Genomic DNA, 21,717 nt, shown 5'->3' with positions numbered 1-21,717 from the left:
ATGAAGATGAGTCAGGAGATAATGGACAAATAAAGGGGCTGTTTATTAAACCAAAGAAAACAACTTGAAACACAATGGATATTAATATTTGTTCTACTGTTATTTCTGTTGTAATTAGAAAATACAACCACACACCCACAAAATGTATGTACCTATAAAACAGCAAAATACAGAAAATATGGAAAAAGGAAAATTCATTATATTAAGAATAAAAACTGTTTTCAATATACTTAAAATTATATTTCCTCCAAAGTACATAACAGTGCAGTATTTTGACAAATAAAAATCCGTATAAATAAGTATAGATTTACCATATCCTAAGAAAAACAATTTAGAATTTGAAAAATACTAGTTCACTCTAAATTATTCTTTAAAAAAACAATTCAAAAAAGTGTTAATAGATATTTTATTGTATTATCAGTATCACACTTGTAAAATTCATCTTAATGTACTGTCCTCAAATATCTCACTTGTCATCGGTTCTCGTCCTTTTGGCTATGACCAATGCAGTATCTCACTTGTCTACCATTAAAGATCCATTTTGTAAAATGAAAACAGAGGTGTTTGTATTTACTGTAATGGAAAAAATCTAAGGCATATTACATGAAAAAAATCCAAAAGCATAGATACAAATAGGATTTAGATCAATATAGGTATTGTTATTTAGAAGAAAATTGTATTTATTCACATAGACACTGAAAATATCAAAAATAAAGAACAGAGTATTAACAATGATTTATTGCTAGAAGATTTATTTCTATATTATGTTTCTGGAAAGAACAAAAGCCAACAGATAACAATATAGTGGGAATTTTATATATATATATATATATATATATATATATATATATATATATATTCTTACAGTCTAAATGAAGAAACTAGGTGAAGCAATACCAAAAAAATAAGAATAAAAACCAAAATTTAAATTAGTATATTAATTAACCACTATGAAAAAAGTACCAGCAAAGTAAAAAGTTTAAAAGAAGATCATTTCTTTTATACATATATGCATATTTTGGAATACATAAATGAATACATGCTACAGAAATGCAGGTAGAAAATGTTAGTACCTGTATATATAATTTCTTAAAGTTCTACAAGTTAATAAACATAAAATATCATGACTATGATTAAATACAAATCAGTTTGGGAAACCTGGGAGAAAGTTTTAGCAATAAAATGTTGAATTAATTATTTTCATTAAAAAACAAAAAGCAACAACCATGATACTGTTAAATCAAACTAAAAGTGAGTATTTTAAAAAATATTTTCTTGGGCCGGGGATTTAGCTCACTGATTCTGCCGCCTGCCTCGCAAGCGCAAGGACCCGAGTTCGATCCCCGGTACCAAAAAAAACCACAAAAAACCAAAAAATATTTTCTAGAGAGAACTTTGGTACCACACAACAGAAAGAAAAACAAAATAAAATTTAGAAAAATCAACCATATGAAAATAATTTTCTAACTATTCAAGCAAATATCCCCCCCAAAAAGTAATTTTAAGTCAAGTGGTGTATTCCAAGATAAACAATTTGTGGTGCTTATAGAAGGTAATGTATTAGCAAACAATTTTAAAACCAATTATGAACCAGTACAATTTTGAATAGGCAGGGAAAATGAACTTCAGAAGTCTGAATATAAGAACACAAACAAGTACAAGAAATTACATATGTCATTGGTAATCAGAGTAGCAAATGTGAAAACAACAAAATACATTGACTTTTAATTGAAAAAGATCACTCTCAAAGTTTAAGAGAAATAAAAAAGGTTAAAATGGGAAAAGAGATTTAAATGTCACTATAAATTGTAAATTATTAAGTACACTGGAAATTACATAAGTTCAAAGGTTATTATTTTAAATTTTTTTATTTCAAAAAGTTGACAGAACTACCAAAATAAAACTGAACGCCAGGTACAGAAAAATAATATTCTCCACTAAGGTTTTGACAATGAATGCTTACTGCTGTATAAATAGACTCACAATATATTTAATAAATTCAAGGTTATAAATAATTTGCTTACATTAATTTTTGGAAAGTAAAAATACATATACATATATGCATACATAAATGCTAATACACATATACATAAATGCTAATAAAACTATATAAGGTATTTTCTCATTTTTGTTTTATGTATTATCAAAATGATTTGAAGATGAACTTTAATAAAACAGGTATATTAATACAAAGTTTAAAATAAATAAATAAATAAATATTAAAAATAGGCCACAACAAAATTTATATCTTAATTTATAGAATTGTACTCTAAAAATGAAATAATCTTTCCAATTTTTCCAGACAAAATTATATAAAGAAACTTTTTCAAAGAATGGCTGTAATTACTTTAAGATGCTAAGCTAAAAACTGAAAAGAAGTAAATGTGAAAACAACAAAATACAATGACTTTTAGTTGAAAAAGATCACTCTCAAAGTTTAAGAGAAATAAAAAAGGTTAAAATTAGAAAATAGATTTAAATGTCACTATAAATTTAAATGACACTATAAACAGTAAATTATTAAGAAGCTAAAAAGTAAAATTTAGAAATAAAATAATTAGTCTGTTAATATCTATTAAGCCATTATTTATAAGATATTAAGTGAAATACTAAAGTCCAAAGATTAACAGTTATATGTTATTTTTCCTTGAGTAGCTTAGATTCAAGTAGGAATGATATAATTAAATCAATAATTACAAAAAAGAAAGATAATAACCTGGGTATGTATATTATAGGATAGGTGGTGGTCATGGTCACCAAGAGGAAAACAGGGAAATTTGACCATATGAGGATTTTAGCAATGGCTTCTTCAGGAGGTGATTACTGGAAATTAAACAGGAGCAGAGTAACATTCTAGTGTTGAGTGTATAAAGATAATTCAAAGAGGGCAGCATAATAAGAGAGACATGAAAAAAGGCCCGTGCAGTGTGCAGAGCTCCTTAGCGATTCATAAGCAAGGAGAGTGGGATATGACAATCTGGGATGGCAGGGGAAGGAGAAGAGGATTTGAGGTTAGAAAATTCTTATTTTGTTTTAAGAGGTAAGAGTCAAGTATATTTAAAAGCTTATGGAAGTGACAGAGATTTCGGGCAGCAGATTATAGCACAGGAACCTAATACAGCCTGCAGTTTTTATAAATAAGATTTTACTGACTCAGATATATTCATCCTTCACTTAATTTCTATGTTTTTCTTTTCACATTAAAGCAGCAAAGTAGTTGTGACAGATACCACATATTCCACAGTGTCTAAAATATTGACTATCTCTTCTTTCTGAGGAATAATTTTCAGGTCAAAAGTAATCTCAGTATATAAGTAATAGTTTACTGAGAAATAGTGATAAACTAAGTAATAGTTTACTAAGAATGTTACAGAGTACTGGCTGAAAGATTTATAAAGACATAAATAGTATTATACTCTAGAAAATATAACATAGATATAATTCCTGTTAATTTAAAGGCAACTTCCCTCAAGTTTTTAAATTTATGAATATCTTTAGCAATCATAAACAAGAATAAATGAACAAGACTGATGTATAAAAAGAAAGACTGAAAGAAGTATACATATTTAAGGAATTTACCACCATAAGGAAAAAGATACATCTAAGAATTCAATAATTTTATTCTGGATTATAAGCGTATAGAACAAAGGAGCTAACAAGGCATTTACAGTTTCAAGTACAATAATCTACAAAGATTGGGTGAACAAATATGAGTAGAGGAGATGTTTAAAAATGAGTAATTGATACATAAATAAGCATAAAATACACATTTTCAAGAAAATGGATGTTTTTCTAGGAAACCATAATTCAATATTCTGATTCAAGGATAAGGAAAGGTGAAAATATCTCACCAAAATTCATAACTTTTTCTCAACATATCCAAAAGGATTCTACAAAGGCAACATTTAATGGCTAATCTACATACTTCAAAGAAAAAGAATTTGCATAACCAATTTAGAGTTTGAAAATGACAAATGAGTAAATATAACTCAATTATAGAGTGTATAATATTGAGGCTCCTTCCTAAGAAAAAAGTAAAGGTTATAAATAAGATAAAAGTAAATTCAATAAAGATCTATCTGGAAAAGAATACCATGGAAGAAAAAAAGAAGAATACCATGGAAGAATAACCATATTATCCTAGAAATGCAAACAACATTTGATATTAGAAAATAAAAATGTATAATTTATAACATAAAAAACAAAACTGTTAAAAAGATACACCTCATTAAATGTATAAAAAAATAAAATGGTAAAAATTCCTTTAGTAAAATTCAGTATTAATTTCTATTTTATAATCTGTCTGTATTTATGATCATTCTCAGAAGTAAGATTTGGCTATAATAATGTTTTTTAAACTACTGTAAATAGCATTAAGTCCAATGTTAGTACCAATAACTAAAAATATATTTTTATTGAATAAATAGAAAGCTAAAACTGACAAGAATATAATAGAGTAATAAACGTTAAGAACAAAAATAATTGCTTCATATCACTATAGTTATTTTATCTTATTCTAGAAGATTAATCAATTGATGATGAAAATAAGAAATGTAATTATGAGGCTTCCACATTTTATATTTTACAAAATTACTTTTATTAAGAAATTTCAAAAGAATTTACTAAACCTGCAAAAATTATGGAAATAATGAAATACTGATAACTATATATCATACATACATTATAATATTTTATAAGATTATTAAAATAAGGCAAATCAACTCATCTTTATGGGAGTCATAAGAAAGATGCAATAAAAATAGATCACTGAACATTTTTATGCTATTCTTTATACTTCATTTAAGCAATTAGAAAAATTCCCATTGTTCAAAAAATTATAGACTCAGAATTCCAGTGAAAACAATATATATCAGTGTTGAAGAGAAAAAAAAGAAATGCAAAATTTTATTTCAATTAAAAGTGCTAGAGGGCCAGGGATTTAGCTCAGTGGTTCTACTGCCTGCCTTGCAAATGCAAGGTCCTGAGTTCAAATGCAAGAGAAGAATTAAGACATATTTTTAACATTTGTGTGTAATTTACCAATTATATGAAAGACACTTATTTATAAAACTAAATTATATTATAAAACTTATGGCATCTGAAAATATACTTATGATATTAAGGAATGAATTCACAGGGTGATGTAGAAAGCATAAAAACCATTTGGATATATGAGCATTTTATATTATTGTGCAAAATGTGCTGAAAATTACAAGTTTTAGTGGGAAAGCAACTTCATTCTGCACTTTGTATAGGATATGTAAGTAAATTATATGTAGATTAAAGAATTAAATGTAAACATAAGCTTGTGAAGTAAATGACCTTAGTATAATTCATGTTTGCTCTACTTCTAATGGCCTAGGTCTTTAAAAAATAAAAGCAATGTAGGAAATTATAACGAAAACTATTTTTATTATTGACCTCAAGGATTGCCCATATTTCAAAATAAGAAATACAATAATATGAAAATTGAAAACAAAATGATTCTACTGCATTAAATCAAAAGTGTAGAAATCAAACAACTTGTTGAAAACAACTGCATTTTAAATAATGTTAGTACATATGGTGAAAAAATGGAAACTCATATACTTTATAAAAAGTACATATTTTAAAAAATAATTTTGCAATGTGAGTTAAAAGATTAAAATTGTATGGTCAAGTTTTTTTTTTCACATCTAGGACTGTATCTACTTTAGGATGTCAATTAAGAAATATTTAAGACAATGATACAAAGTACCATAAATGTTGAACAAAGAAAGCCTTAAGTAAAATATAATACATCTTATAAAAGCAATTAAATATGATTTATATATATACATTTTATATAGTTATATTTAAATGGTGCTTCTATCCAGGGATGGTGGCCTGTCTAGGAAGCTGAGGTATCCTTTGAGTGACTTATCAAGACTCTCTCAAAATTAAAAAATAAAAACAACATATATATATATATATAGAAGGCTACATATAGCTGTGTATGCAGGCCCTGGATTCAATACCAAAAAGCAATAACCAAAGAAACAAAAACAACAATATAAGCAAATTGAACAAACTTAAATGACTGTTTATCATAAAATATGAATTTTAAAAAAGCAGTACAGAAACTTACATGTACATTTTCCAATAAAAGGTTAATTTTGTATAATACCACACTCACATATATTTGTACATGATAGAAATAAATGTGCCAGGATTTCTAAGGTGTTATTATTGCATATTAATATTGTTTGTTAACTATTTTAATTAACTTATAAATAATTGCATATTTTTAAAATTTCTGTATTTTCTAAAAAATGGACTGTTTATCTTATAATTAGTAAATAATGGAAAATAAACAAAATACATCAAATTAATCTTTAAATTATACTCATCCATAGTTCAAAATAAACTTTATCTTTTTGTTCAGTTTAAGGAGCACAGAAATAGCTTGACAACACTGTATAATAAACTGGTATATTTTCTTATATAATTAATCATGATGTTTTATTAAAATTTTTAGAAAAACAAACTTCAATGAGAAAGAGAATGGATGGTATTTTCTTTTTATTCCAATGATCCTTGTCTATCTTTATGTCTTGTTGGAGAATCATCTACACACTCTCAAGGAAGATGTTTTGTCAAAACTGAGGGGAAACATGATTTAATATTGATTTGAACTTATCTATTACCATCCAGTTGTTGAGAAAAAGACATATAACATGGATAGACAGAAAAACAAAAGGGTAATATTTTTTAAAGGGTGAAAAGTTTATATTCCATTCTCTTTCAGATTTCAAAATTAGAAACTAAGTTGTGTTTTTAAAAGTATAAAAACATTAAAAGGAAAATAAATTTCAATTAGACTGTCAAATGCTGTTTCAAGGACAGAAAATGTTGTTGAGAAAAGTAAGGTCAAGACTACTAGTTCTGCAGTTTCTCTTCCCACTGATTCACAAATTTCAGGGAGAAATTTATCAAAATGTGATTCCTAAATGTAATGGGAAAGTGAGAATCAGAAATAGCAGAATCCTAGAATCAGCAATTCATCACCACAGATAACATGGGGATGGCCACCATCACAATGGCAAATCCAAAGCAGTAATCAGAGTAGCTTGACTCACAAGAGATAGATGATGTTGGGAAGTGGATTCCAAAGTCTCTAGAAAAGAATTACATGAATCATCTACCAGATTCTTACTTGGCCTGTATAAGCAGAAGGGTTCTAAGTTGATTATCAACAAAAGAGAGAGTCACGAACCTATAGTTTCCAAACTGAGCCAGTTTACAGACCCTACTGAATAAAAGGAAAGCCAGACCCTCTAGCCTGAAAAATAGTTCATACTGTGGGTCTTTCTCCTAGGCATCCCTAAAGAAACCTACAGCAAGTTATCATAGTGACTGTATGTGGAGGAATATGAAGTAATCAGACTTTTGATTATGAGATCTAACTCTGAAATGACACTAATTCCTGGAGATTCAAAACATGACTGTGATCCTACAGTGAAAATAAGGATTTGTGGAGGTATCACAATGAAAGGAGTTTCATCTCTGGTCTCTTACAGAGGGTCCAGTGAATCCCTGCACCAATTCTGTGGCAGTTTTTCCAGTTCCAGAGTACCAAGTTTGATAAGAAATACTCAGCATGAGGAAGATTTTTCATATTAGAGTAATTCTGGTTTTCCAATCACAAAGAAAACTACTTGTCTTCTCTAGAGAGATGGGGTTTGTATTTCTTAAGTCCGTATGCCAGTATTGTCATCCCTATTTAATATCACATCACAGTATTATAGGAAATAGTCTATGGAAACTTAGAAATGTATTTCACTTTATAATATATCATAGTTATGGGGACAAAAATAATAATGATGCTGTATGTTTCTGTAAAACAAGAATTCAGTTTATATTCAATAAATATAAATAACTATACACATTAAAGCATTAAAATTTATATATACACATTTATACATGTACTGATAAATTTACACACACACACACACACACACACACACACACACAAACTATGCCACATACTTGTATAAATGTTTCAGTCACCAGAGTACCACTTACATCATTGTGGTCCCATAGGATTATATACCTTAGTGACATTATAGCAATTTTTGCTTGTGTCAATACATTCTATAATGCTCATAAAAATTACAAAATCTCCCAGGAACCATTTCTCAAGTTGTAGTCCTATCAACAATTATATATATGGTGTGTATATATTCAAATATATTCATATATGATGCAGATTTATTACTTCTTCAAATTATTTATTAGCTATTCAATCTATAAAGAACATTATATGGTTTATTGAGAACTGCCATATGTAAATGGATAAATATATGGAGAATTAAAAGTACTTTCAGTAAAAATGAATTGAAAGTCAATAACTTATGAAATTGGGAACTTACAAGTTGTTTCTATAACACATTTCTTCTCTAGCATATCAATAAAAGAATTATAAATGCTGCTTTCTCAGATGAATAAAATATTTGACCAAGGAAATATTTTACAAATCTGAGGATATTACTAAATATTATTGTGCCTGATACCCAAACTAAATTGCAATTCAGACAAGGGACTGAAAGGCCAGATTTATTATTCACTTAAATAAAAATGTAACCACAATACTTGTTTCTACATCAGGAAGCATTATAAGCATCATTATAACTAATAATAACAATGAAAATAATACAACCACATTGTATTTTGCATGTTTCAGTGGACAGAATGTTTATAATTAATCATCATTTATGTGTACACTGAAGCTTTTTAGGAAAGAAATCAGAGCTGTTTTCAAATAATACCTCATTAATCATCTCAGCAAGTTACATGGAAAGTTATTATCCCAGTTCAATAGATAGAAAAATTATATCACAGAAAGGTCAGATACATATTTACTTGTCCAATATTAGAGAAGTAAAGTGAGTCAATTTCAGATCTGAGACCTCCTTTTCACCCTTTCATCTGACCACTGGACCAAACAATATTAGTCCAGGCTGTGGTTTGACCATCAACCTAAAGTACTTCAAGGGTGACCTCTATTCTATTACTTTTACAGATCTATAAACACAGAAGAGATTATCAATTTTTCATCTAGGGTGACTAGACAAAAAAGACACAGACAAAATTAATTCATATTTTCATTTTAAGTCTTACAGAAATTCTTGACAATCAATTTAAATTGTATACATTAAAGTATTTAATAATGTAATGTATCATGATCAAATTTAGGATGTAATAAACAGAAAATGTTTATCAGGCTTTATTTGAATTTAAGTGTATTCAATAACTGTATTAAATAATTAAATTAACTTTTAATTATTTTCAACATCTCAAATATGTAGATCTCGAGGAACAAAAGAAAAAACCAATGATTCAATAAATGTTACTTGAGAACGAGGGAAGAATTGAGGATGCAAGTACAGAATTTACACCCAATAACTGTTTGACTTTGTTATAAGTCTAATTTAATTGTTTCATCTCATAATAGTTATAAAAGAAGGCAAGGAAAAGTAATCGTTAATGTTTAAAGTGAAAATATACAGTGAAACTAAAGTAAGTAGCCTTGTCTTTCTTAAATAAAACATTCTCTGGCATGTTTTTCTCTTTGCAGCAAATGCTATTCCAGAATTAGTATCTATAGAGTTTGTCTTTAATCTTACAATTTTCCTCCTCAGTTGAAGCAAGTCATAACTATATTTCTATTTGAAATTATATATTTTCTTACTTAGATACTAAAGAATGAACTTTCTTAACCCACCTACATTTAACATACTTTGAAATATTCAAATATACTCTTAAAATAAATGTACTCTTTCATTTTTAATTTTAATGGTATTTGAAGATACCAGTTATTGAAATATATAGTAAAAATGAAAATTATAAGTTTGCATCAGAAGTTTTCAAAATAAAGTTACTGTTTACCTTACAATTTTCTTTTAAAGCCTGTGATCGAAATATTTACTCTTACTTTCTTCTACTAGAATGATTTGATTTTAAAAAATAATTAAAAGGTATAAGATGACTTTTTTTGCTAGATTTACTGAGTACATCTGTAATGCTATTTCTGAGGCATAAGAATTCAGTAAATGATAAAAATTAGGGTAAAACAGCAAGTACAACCTTTTAGAGATGGTGGTAAAGGCATCCCCAAATTGAGAAAAGTCACCCAAATTGAGGCATTGAAACAGGCAAAACAAAAAAAGTTATTTTCATGACTTTAAATTCTTTTTTTTTAGTATCTTTGCAAATGTTTCTTTTGAAGACAAGTCATATAAACTGGAAAAGTTATTACAGAATTTCTGTGCACATGTTTAAGTAATCTAGAAATCCTTATAAAGTCTATATGGATGTCAAATTATGTATGTCTGTGGAAATGCAATATTTCAAAATTACTTTGATATTCATACGGAAGAATACCATTTAAGTAACATTAAGATATTAGGATATTTCTATTTTCAAACAATAACATTAAATTCTATGAGTTTTATCATACTTACATTGATTTGTTATCTGAGCATCAATTTGTGTTCACCACTTTCTTTTTAAATCATGATTCCTCATAAATTTTGAAGAATATATTTCAGAATTTTTGTATATTTTCTTAATGTGTATTAGCTTTGCTGTCCTTTTATTCCAAAACCTTATTTGTAAATATTACAATATATTTACTGAAATCAAATATCTTACTTTTTTCAAAAGAACTTTTTTCTCAGTTACATTTATTTAGACCCTTTATTCCTCTGGAGAGTGAAACCATTTTTAAAATACTTAATCTTTGTATCTATCAAGCAGTTTTAAGCAGCAATCCATGTAAACACCAATGGTTTTCCTACCATAGGAAATATTGTGCCTTTACCCAATCTTCCTCAACTTATAGTTCAAACATTAATGGCTTATGGAAGCCATGGAAAAAATGGCCCCATAATTTTTCTTCCCTTTTAAGAATATTGAAATTGTATTAAACTGATTCAATAAATGATGGTTTTTCTGGTACTATAAAAAGCATTTTAAGTTTTAAAGTCTATACCACATCACTTTACGGTTGTTGCTCATCAAAAGACAAACTAATTTTTCAAAACTCCCAGTGTCTAGTGATATACGGGTTGCTACTGTTTCTCTCTTGTTTAGTGAATCATGAAACTCTAGAAACCTGACAATTCAGATGAGTCAAGTCCCTTGTGATATTACTGAGCATATTCTAAAGCTAAGGCTATCTATAAATGCAACTCTCAAGAAGAATCAGAGATAATTACATTTTATTGAATGTAGAAAACTATCAAAAAGAAAAATTCTGGAATTATGTGGAGATTACTGAGGTATGTAAAAAGCTATCCATTTTTAAGACCATAGTCAGATTCCTCAGGTTGGTATCTTAGATAAAAACCAATTGTTCAAGCTTTGTCCATGAGATGCTAGTACCAGCTAAGACTAGAGAAAGAATTCAACCATTTTAGTCAATTTAAAAATCTTTCCTAAATTAGCTGTGTGAGACCTTCTTGGCAGCTGTCACTCTGCACTACCATTTGTGAATTCTAATGAAAATGCTCTTCACGAAGAGATTTCAATTGAATTGAATACAGGCAATCATTTTCTATAGCAGTCATAGTTTTAAGTGCTTTCAAAATCCAGTAGTTATTTAGCTGAATTTAAAAGACATGTACTGTGTGTGCATAAATGCCCATGCTTGTACTCATGAACATTTCTGTGTAATGTTATGTATTTTCTCCTAAAGCATGAAGAAATTGTATGACTGTTCATTTGGATACATGATTTTTAATAACTCAAGAAGTTCTTCCTTTTCTCATTGATAATGAATATAAACACATCATCTTTCTCCCCTATAACATTTTGCTTTTTTTAGTTCTGAAAATTACATAGACATTTTACAAGATTTAGAAATGAGGATTTCTTCCAGCTGGGAAATACTATACTCATACAATACACTCATTTGTGCAATGGGTCAAAGAGAAGTGAAATTACTAGTCCAGTTACACCACAAATGGCAATTTATGAAGTATAGATACAGATTTTAATACCTCAAATACTCTCTTAAAAAGTTAAATGATGCAGATGTAAGATATTTATAATAAATTTTAGATATAATTAAACTTTTACCTGAAGAACTACATCCCTAACAAATATCAGTAATTCTATTGCAAGATTTTTCAATTAATATTTCAAATTATCAAAAATGGAAATAATTTTGATGAAAATATTTCTATATTTTCTTTTCTTATTCCTTCTGTTTTATCTGTATACATGTATGTATATGCATACATATTCAAATGCATATATGTACAAACTCACTACAAAAGCACACACCTGCGTACATATATACATAAATATACTCTATGAATAGGTAGAGTTTCAATTATAACATTTCATTGTGACACAGTAATCAGCCACCTAATAAAGTTTATTTTCTGTAGTTCTATTTTAGTAAAATATTAAACTTAATGATATTGGGCCTATGTAATTTAGAATCCTGTTTCAACATATGGTATATGGTCCCTGGAAATCTACTTGATATGTGCAAAAATGTCAAATTTTAAAGTGACAGAAGAAATTAATATTACATTATAAATCAGTGGTTTGAACATGGTCCTCCAACAAATATGAATATACATTTTTAGAAATAGTTTATAACACCTGTCCCATAGCAGTGAAATAAATACTAAAAACCTTAAGTGACACCATTTTTGTTTTGTTTTGTTTAAAGAGTATGACTGAAACATTAAATATTTGGAAAACATTTGCCTATATTATCACCTATATTGCCATTTTCTTAATGGGAGCATTATGGAATAAACCTTAAATTTCAATTACTTAAAATTTACAATGCTCTGGATATAAAATTTCTTTCATTAAATTTTCTTTTATTAATTACCTTCATTTCTTTTAATATTTTACAAGTTTTACTTTTACTAAATGCAAAAGAAACTGGAAATGTTTTCTTTCGTCTTGTGTTCACACTGATTACTTTCATAACTGCTCTTGTTATCCTCAGTTGATAAATGCTAAAAGTATGAGATATTAAAAACTTTTACAAAACTTTATAAAATCGAAAGAAGTATTTCATGTCCATAGAGATGTAACTTCATATCTTTGTAGCACTTTTAATGAGAGAAAATTGTGTAAGACTTCACAAGTATTTTTTAAAATAAATACTTCTAACTTTCTCTGTTTTTACTAACATTTTACTACGTTTTAGCCAAAGCTGTATCCTGTTGTTTTAAATTATTTTTTCTGAGTAGCTATTGTGCACAAATTAAATGATGCAGTACAACCTAGCACATTGATCCACTCAAAGTATGAAGATTGAGATGTATGTATCTCTTATATTTTTTCCATAAATCATAAAATGTTCATTGCTATCCAGTCCTCTTTTATAGATGAGAAATCTTGCTGTTATTATAATAGTATATCAGTTTATTTATATGATATGTACATGTAGACTTCTCAAAATCATAACTTGAAAATTATAGCGTTAAAATCACTTAATTTGAAAATTACGATGGTATATGTGTATTTTCTCACAGATGCACTTCTAATAAAGAATCCTAACATTTTTATTTCACTCCCAAGAGAAACAAACAAAATGAATATTTTAACTATATTTAAGTCATGATAACTGAATATAGAAATATGTGGAAAGTGTTATTTTTAATTTAAAGCATAATTTTAGTCAAGACACTGTCTTAGAAATTAATGCTTGTCAGTGTTTTTGAAGTAAAATATTTATGGCTTTATTCATAGAGTTTGATATTTTAAATTAAAATCCAACTTACCTCACAAAATTTTACTTTAAAATGTTAATGTTTTTATAGCTTATAAGCTATCAATATTTGAGATTTGTGAAAAAAGACCAGGCTCAAATTTAACCACATTTATTCTTACTGTTCTTAAAAATTAGTAGACTTAGAAATTACTTTCTGTCTTGGATCCATTTTGTAGAGGCATCCTCTCTATGGAACTGTTTCTCAAGAGGAGAAAATTTCTTCTGGCGTCAAAAGTTTAAAAAGTGTGGGGACAACTGGGAATTTCCTTACAGATAAGTTCTTAGTTTAAGTTTGCTTGTTTTTGTATACGCATATAACTATAATATACTTAACATCCTGTTAAAAAGAGGTGGTACCTGCACTGTTTTTATGTTTGTGTTTCAAAACAAGTGACTATTCATTTAAATGTAGTTTTATTGTACTTTATTACCTTCTCAAATACAGACAATGGCTTAAACGGACCGCTTACCATCTTCCACTTTGTAAGGCATGGAGAGTTTGATCTGTTCCAGTAGCTACCATTTTGATGCAACAGTACAATATTTAATGGCATTATTCATCTTTAATACCTTCACATGATTGTTATTCTCAACAATGCTTGTGAATTTCATGACCTTACTCTCCATTTATATAACACATATAGCATCAAAATGTGTTTTTAAACACACAACTTATTAAGAAATACATTTTCAAATTGTTGATTTTGTCCTATTATGGTGTTTCTTGAAGGAGTAATCTGTGTAATTTAAGATTTTTGGAAAAGTTTTAGAATGCCTACTCTCGAGTTCCAGTTCTTTAACAATCTTCTTGGTGATCCTTATATATAAAAACTATCATTCTATTCCAGAAGTCTAGGAAAAAAAATGAACAAATAAACCTGAATTTTTCTTTTGCTTTTATATTATTTGCCTTTAAGAGAACTACAAACTTTCAAAACTCATAATAAAATAGGATAAATGTGTGTTATCTGTATTCTCATATATCAATACAGGCCTGCAAGAAAAACATCAACCCTTGTTAAACTTTTTATAGAAATCTTTTATTCTCTTTATTTTGAAGGGTAATTGTATATACAAGTTTCTTTCAGGGATTTAGTATTTGGGATTTTGTCTCTTATTTTTGATGAGAGAGAGAGGGAATAAACTTTGAACAACAATTCAATAGTTCAAATTGTACTGTCTATTTCAAATTCAGTGCTTTGTTTTAAAGCATTTTCATTAAAATATGCATTTAGAATTATGAAAAATTGGGATATATATTATCAAATATCAAAGTATATTTTCCAGCTGTTATAACTAACATTAGAAAGGGCAGTGTCTTTAATGGTCATTAAAACTCTCTTCTGAAAAAGTAATCAACTAAAATCAGATACTAAAAGAGCATATTGCCTGAACTCAACCTCTCTTAACTAGTTTACTTCAGCAACAAGGCCTTGGAAGTCACAGTCTTTGCACATTATGATCAATTTTATGAATAAAAGAACAATTTACATCCAGTATTACTTATTGACAAGTTGCAAGTTTGTGATTATTTTTCTGATCATTAACATATTCCTATAAATGACCTATAAAATTAAATAATCAGAAAATGGGACCAAGCTTATTTTCATGTAAACAAGAACAGTATAACATGAAATGCATACCTTCATTTGAGACTATTACAGAAAGGGAGAATACCCAGAACAAACCTTACTCCTTTTATTTATAAATACTTGCATTGCTTAATTTTGGATAAGGTTAATAAGAATACATATCATTTCTTTTGGGGATGACAGCAAAACTGACAAACAGTCCCTATTATGCCTGTCATTCTGTTATTGCTAAATCATCCACAACATTGTGACCTGATATTAGTTACTAGGGACAAAGCCAACACATGAGAGTTAAGTTTCATTCAGATTACACACAAATAGCCAGCACTCAAAAAACTATAGAAAAGGGATCCATGTCCCAGTAATTTAAGGAAAGATGAAAAGAAAGAGGAAGGAAGGAAGGAAGGAAGGAAGGAAGGAAGGAAGGAAGGACAGGATGGGAGGGAGGAAAAGAAAGAGGGAGGGAGGGAGGGAGGGAGGGAGGCAAGAAGTCAGTCCTTAAAAGCTTGATACAATAACACAGTAGGCCTCTGACATTCTCTATGCTGGTAAATAGCTAAATGGCAAATGACATGGCTGTGAGATCCCTGTTGCATGCTTTAATCAAAACTAAAATTTTACAACAAAATCAATGCTTGGGTAAATTGCTCTTTGGTTTAAATCTTTGTTACCTCCTGGAATTTTGGTAAACTCACTTTCTTTTTAAATTAAACTGGCCCCTCCTTTACTCCATTACAAAAGTCAAACACCAAGAACCAGACAAGAATACCAGAATGAAAAGAGTTTTGTTTGTGTGTATGCGTGTTTTTCAGTCCAATCCCTGTATACAAACTGTTTAAAAAAAAAAAAAAACAGGTGTTTTAACATAGTGCTTTATTACAACTTAATCTCATCCTTGAATGAACTTCCTTCAAGTTTCAACCATTAAAAAAAAAAGAGCAGTCAATTTCCTGGTAGTTGTAATTTAATTAAGTAACCTTTCACACCGAGAAAAACCCAAAAGCAAAAGGGTCATTAATCTGGCTAGTGATTAGAGACACCTCTAGAGCTTCAAACATTTACCTCTCCTTCCCCGCAGTAGAAATGCTTTTAGGAGGATCATGGTTCATACCTCACATTCCCTGGAGCCAGAGATGGTATATGTGCAGGGCCCAGATCCATTAACCGATATATCCATGGTCTCAGAGTTTGTTGGCTTGTAGTCCACATAATACTCCTGTAAAGGGGAATTCATTTGTCTTTCTGACTCTCTGGCCTTTTTCCGCCGCCTCTTCATAAGAGAGTGCTGCTGGAGTTGCTTCATGCTAGCTGGATAGCGTTTCCAAGACACATAGATCACCAAGAGGATCATGGCTACTGAGAGAAAGAGAGCCACACTCCCAGCAATGATTTTGTGAAACGAAACGTGCTCATACTCTTGGTCTGTGCCAGGAATCTGAAACCCTGGAGAAGGGCTTGGTGTCTCAAGGGTGAACTGAGAGGTATCAGGTTTGAAGATGGTAGGTTTAGGGATAATCAGAGGCTTCTGAGGAGTTTGGGGCACCAGATGCGATCTTTCCGTATTGACCACCTGGATTTCAGAACAGATGTTGTATGTTTCGACTGCGTCGCTAACCTTTTCACCCTGGATGTGCTTAGGTCCTGCACATATCATGGTGCTCTCCTTATTTCCTTTGAAATTTTTCAGCCAGTAAAACAGAGGACAAATGCTCCGGCTGCATTCCCACATATTTCCAGACAAAGTAATGGATATTAGTGATATCCATGCATTGACAGTTTCCTGGGAGATGTTGGTGAGCTTGTTGGAATCCAAATTCAGTTTTTGCAAATTGGGGAGGCATTTAAATGTGCCTGGCTCAATTCCTTGGATATCATTCCCTGATAAATCCAAGTTGTGTAAGGAACTCCAAGTCCATGTCAAGCCTTGGCTAATGGAGCGAATCCTGTTCCATTGTAGGTAAATTGAACGGAGGTTGAAGAGACGTGGAAAATGAGCAAAGTTGATCTTGGAAAACTGATTGTGCTCCAGGTGGAGCTCCTTTAATTTCAAGAGGCCAGCAAAAGCATTTCTAGATAAACTCCGGAGACGATTGTAACCCAAATCCAAAAAGTCAAGATTCCTACAGTCTTGAAAAACTCTTATGGGAACAGTCTTTAGTGAGTTAGACCTCAAGTGCAAAATTATGAGTTTCCGAAGTCCTTTAAATTGTTCAGATTGCAATGTCTGAAGTTTATTGTAGGACAGGTCCAGATTGCGGAGATTGGGAACTGGGTGAAATGTTTTATTGTGCAGATAGGTAATTTTGTTGGAGCTTAGAATTAATTCTTTCAGTCGACGGATCCCTTGAAATGCATCTTCATCCACTGAGCTAATGTAATTATGGTCAAGATAAAGCCATATAAGCTGGTTAAGGCCGGCAAACTGATTGGATTTGAGCTTCTGAATGCTGTTGAACCTTAATGATAAGCCTTGTGACCCACCAGAAATGTTCTCAGGAATATCTGCAAAGGCATGAGACTCACAGTACACAATTTTGCCATCACATCTGCAGTTCTTCGGGCAAGCTCTCTGAGCCCCCGTGAGCATAACAAGCAGCAGTGTAGGAAGTAGCACCAGAACCACACTCATGCCTTTCAGCTGCGTAATTAAATGGAAACCTACAATATTAAAAAGAAGACAGATGCACATTGTGAAGGTATTAAGATACACCACCACCAGCTTACCCATATCAGGGGCACTTTGTCTAATGCAGTAATGGGACAGTTGATTTAGGAACACATTCAACACTTAAGTATTATTTTTTTCATTGCTGCATGTTTGCTGTTTAGGATTCATTCTTTCTTCCTTGATCTTTAAATCAACACAGTGCTGTAGAACTAAGAAAATCTTTTTGGAGTTTCAGGAGTTTCTGTGTATCTCAATAATGAAAAGCACAGAGCCTTTCTTTTCACCAAATGCTGCTGACATTTTAATAACAATAATACTTGGCTAGTCATTGTGCTGAAAAAACAGTTCCAAAAGAAAGTGTAGAATCTTTTCTGGTAAGGACAAAATTGTGACTTAGTAAACCTGGTACTCATACATCTCTACTAGTTGGGCAAAAGGATGTGATATAGAAAGGAGCTTCAGGAAGCTGTCAAGGTAATCCAAGTTTGTCTTGCCTGAGATTCTATGCTTATTGCATAATGGGATGACATGATACGAGCTCTGAAAAATGGCACTGGGACTAATATAGGCAGCCCGTGAAGCACTATGTGACGACTAATAACAGTGTTTCTCTCAGTTTCATAATCATCATATATTATTGTGTACTGTGGTTCTATGCCCAGTAATACATGAGCTAAAAGGCATACCCACTTTTATCAGAGTACACTCCAAAGTTAAGATCGCCCACTTCTTATTAAATAGTCCATAAAATGGAAAGCAGTATTGTGTGTCAGTTTGTTGTTATTTTTCACATAGATGCTCTTACAAATTTAAGGGATAAACAAGGAAAGAAACAGAAGACTACTAACCCCCACCCCACCATCCTGACCTGTTCAAATTTCTCATTGACTTTTTTTTTTCCTGCCTCCATTAACTTCAGAAAGCCTGTGAAGTTGCAGTTTATCGGCACTTATGATACATTTCCAAGTCATTGCACGTTAAGGGACTTCTTTCCTCTGCGAACAGTAGATTTATTATTTCTTAACAGTGAAAAAAACCACTGCTGTATACTGCAGTTTCATTTTTCTTTAATATTCATATTTTTAACCAAGAGGGCAATCAGCCAAACGCCTAATCTAAAAGCGCTCCTTCTCAGTCAAGTTTTTTTCTTTCTTTTCTTACTTTTTTCTTCTTTTCCTTTCTTTTTTTGAAATTTAAAACTCAATCTTGCTCTCTGTCCTTTTGCCAGTTACAGACTCATTGAAATACATTCCAGCTTTCGCAGACAGGAGGGAAAAAAAAGCCAGTCACACTTGAAAAAATAAGACTGGCAAATGACTGCTGTAAATTTGGAAGCTGTGTTCAGGATCCAGCTTCAAAAATAAAACAAGTCCTGAGCAATCTCTAAAAAGTAAGGACCCCACCCCTACGCACACCCAGTTTTAAAGTGTTAACAACCTTCCTGACAGCAACCAGAAATACAAGCGTGGCTAATATTAACAAGAAACAGAAACAAACACAGTATTTATCTCATACTCAATTCCCAATCTGTGGATACCCAGACAGTAGCGACAGTCTTAAAGATATTTCTCTAGAGTCTGTTTAAGTCCGTGTTATGCATTTATGAATTTAAAAAAAAAACACTGCAAAAAGGAAAATGATCTAAAAATATAATAGCAACTATAGTGAGTCAACTGACAAACTCAGAGGCTTTTTGCCTGTTTCCTTGTCTTTTATCAGCTAATGCCACCGCTAAGGACACGAAGGGAAGAGGATCAGCTTTGCTGAGAAGGAAACAACAAAAGTTCACTTACCCATCCTTTGTCATCCAAAAACGTCTCCCCCCTCTCTCAGCTTTCTTCTTATTTCTCCTGTGCTGAAACCACCACCACCTTCATGACACAGTGCGGCTGTCATTCACACCATTCTGATCCCACATGGGAGCTAGTAGCCCCATACAAACTTCCCCGGAGAGGACAAGCAAAAATATATGCACACATATATTAAAAAAAAAATCAGCATGGGGTGGGAGGAAGAGGCAGGGAAGAGGAAGCGTCTGGTCGGCGGGGGTCTCTAGGCTCTGAAGACCATTTTATAATTCATCAGAGACCCATCAGCAGTAATTTTCAGTTTGTGCAAAGAGCTACAGCCCATCTCGAAGGTAACCAACTTCTCTGTAAAAAGACAGGAAAAAAAGAAAATCTTCAGAATACCTGGCATTCCTTATTTTGCTGGCTTTTGCCATTCCCAGATAAAGCAATTCATCTTCTGGCTTTTCAGTTCTTGAAGCAAGTAGGCCTCCTGTGCTGTATGAGACCCCAGTTTAAAAGCTATGCAGGCTAGGTTTATCCATTTAGCTGGTCAGGTTTAAAGTGTTTTGTAGCTGTGCTGAGAGGCAGCCCTTGTCTAATTCAGAAGGCTTTCCAGAGACTGATGAGGCTCAGAGCTTGTTGGTGCTAATGCTTGAGTTTGTGATACACTGAGTGCCCTCCGCTGGAGAAAACAGATTGCACATTAAAGACGGGAACAAGTGAGCTTGTCAGTGGTGTGCAGCCTTCCCTTGCTCAGAAAGGGAAATTAAAGGCGCAGGATCACATTTTTTCCCTCTACAATAATATAAATTATGAAAGGTTTATGCCAAAAGGTTCCTTCTAGTGATAGCATATATTAAGTACAATACTCCTTCTCTAAATGTTATGCAATGAATAGATTTTAAAAGTTGTCTTGACCTGATTTTTTTAGCACATCACAGGTGATTTATCATGATTGCAGGGACAGCAATAATTTGACTTTTACATATTTTTACTATTTGTTTGTATTTATTTGCATTTTTTAAGCCAATCACATACAGAAGCCATCTAACTCATGGAGAAAATGAAATTGGCCAATATTAATTATGGTGACCTTTGAAAAAATTTAAGGCTAATCTTTAAATTTTTAGCCTTTTTGACAGTAGCACACCTTAGAAGATTTGCTCATTTTATTGAACAGTCTAGAACATGACTTCGTAAAAATGTACATTTTTAGTCTTAAAGCATTTATCATCTTTACTATTTTACAAACTGTGAAGATAACTAAGATAGAAGAAGAAGGCAGAAGTAGAGGTCCTGCTTAATGTTCTTAGTGCAGGCATTTTTCTTAAACTCATACACATGTATAACACAAATTTTTTTCTAATGCAAATCACATATTGTAATGTCTAATATTAGAGAAACAAAACCAATCCAGTTCTACATTTTTATAGTATTTCTTTAGAATTTTCACTGTATCTTTAGAGTAACGACTAATGAATTTATAAAGTATGTGATGTACAGAATTTGTAAAAGTCTGTATACTTGTCTTAAACATGTATTGAATACTTAAAAGTATAGTTTATCAGTTCTATTTTGCTCCTCATGTTTATTTATTTATTTCTTAATTCTCAGGCAGATTAACAGCTCTTGGAATAATCCAGGAGAATGAACTAATATAATTCAGAGAAAGACTGCTGGGTCAGAGTGCTAACCTAATTTAGCAGATATGAGAACTTTAAATGGATTTTACATAAGCATCTAGAATTGTTGTGGATACCTGAAAAAGTACATTTCTAAAAATACTCTGGTTTTACATTATTTGCCAAAATATTTATAATTGAAAGGAATTTATCATATGAATAACACATAATTTGACTCAGATTTATGAGCAGGCAGTCACAGTGAATTGTTTAATTACTAAGA

The 21,717-nt window shown here is 30.8% G+C and overlaps 1 protein-coding gene across 2 annotated transcripts in view; it reads right to left on the bottom strand.

Annotated features, from left to right (window-relative positions):
* Lrrtm4 (leucine rich repeat transmembrane neuronal 4) overlaps nt 1–20,552 on the bottom strand; it is a 756,281-nt gene extending 735,729 nt beyond the window's left edge. The window contains exons 1-2 of one of the 2 annotated variants that reach the window (XM_004844641.3): nt 19,816–20,552; nt 16,466–18,012 (exon numbers count right to left, since the gene is read on the bottom strand). In XM_004844641.3, coding sequence (XP_004844698.1) covers nt 16,466–18,012; nt 19,816–19,819 — 1,551 coding nt within the window. In that variant the 5' untranslated portion in view covers nt 19,820–20,552. Of the gene's footprint in view, nt 1–16,416; nt 18,013–19,815 lie in introns of both variants that reach the window. The other variant, XM_004844643.3, reaches the window with a different exon arrangement.
* Between the last annotated feature and the right edge of the window lie 1,165 nt (nt 20,553–21,717).

The sequence above is a fragment of the Heterocephalus glaber genome, unplaced genomic scaffold, assembly GCF_053883595.1.
Source record: "Heterocephalus glaber isolate CG9 unplaced genomic scaffold, H.glaber_assembly_v1.0 deba00000470, whole genome shotgun sequence".
NCBI classification, from domain to species: domain Eukaryota; kingdom Metazoa; phylum Chordata; class Mammalia; order Rodentia; family Bathyergidae; genus Heterocephalus; species Heterocephalus glaber.
This window is presented reverse-complemented; position numbering and strand designations above follow the sequence as displayed.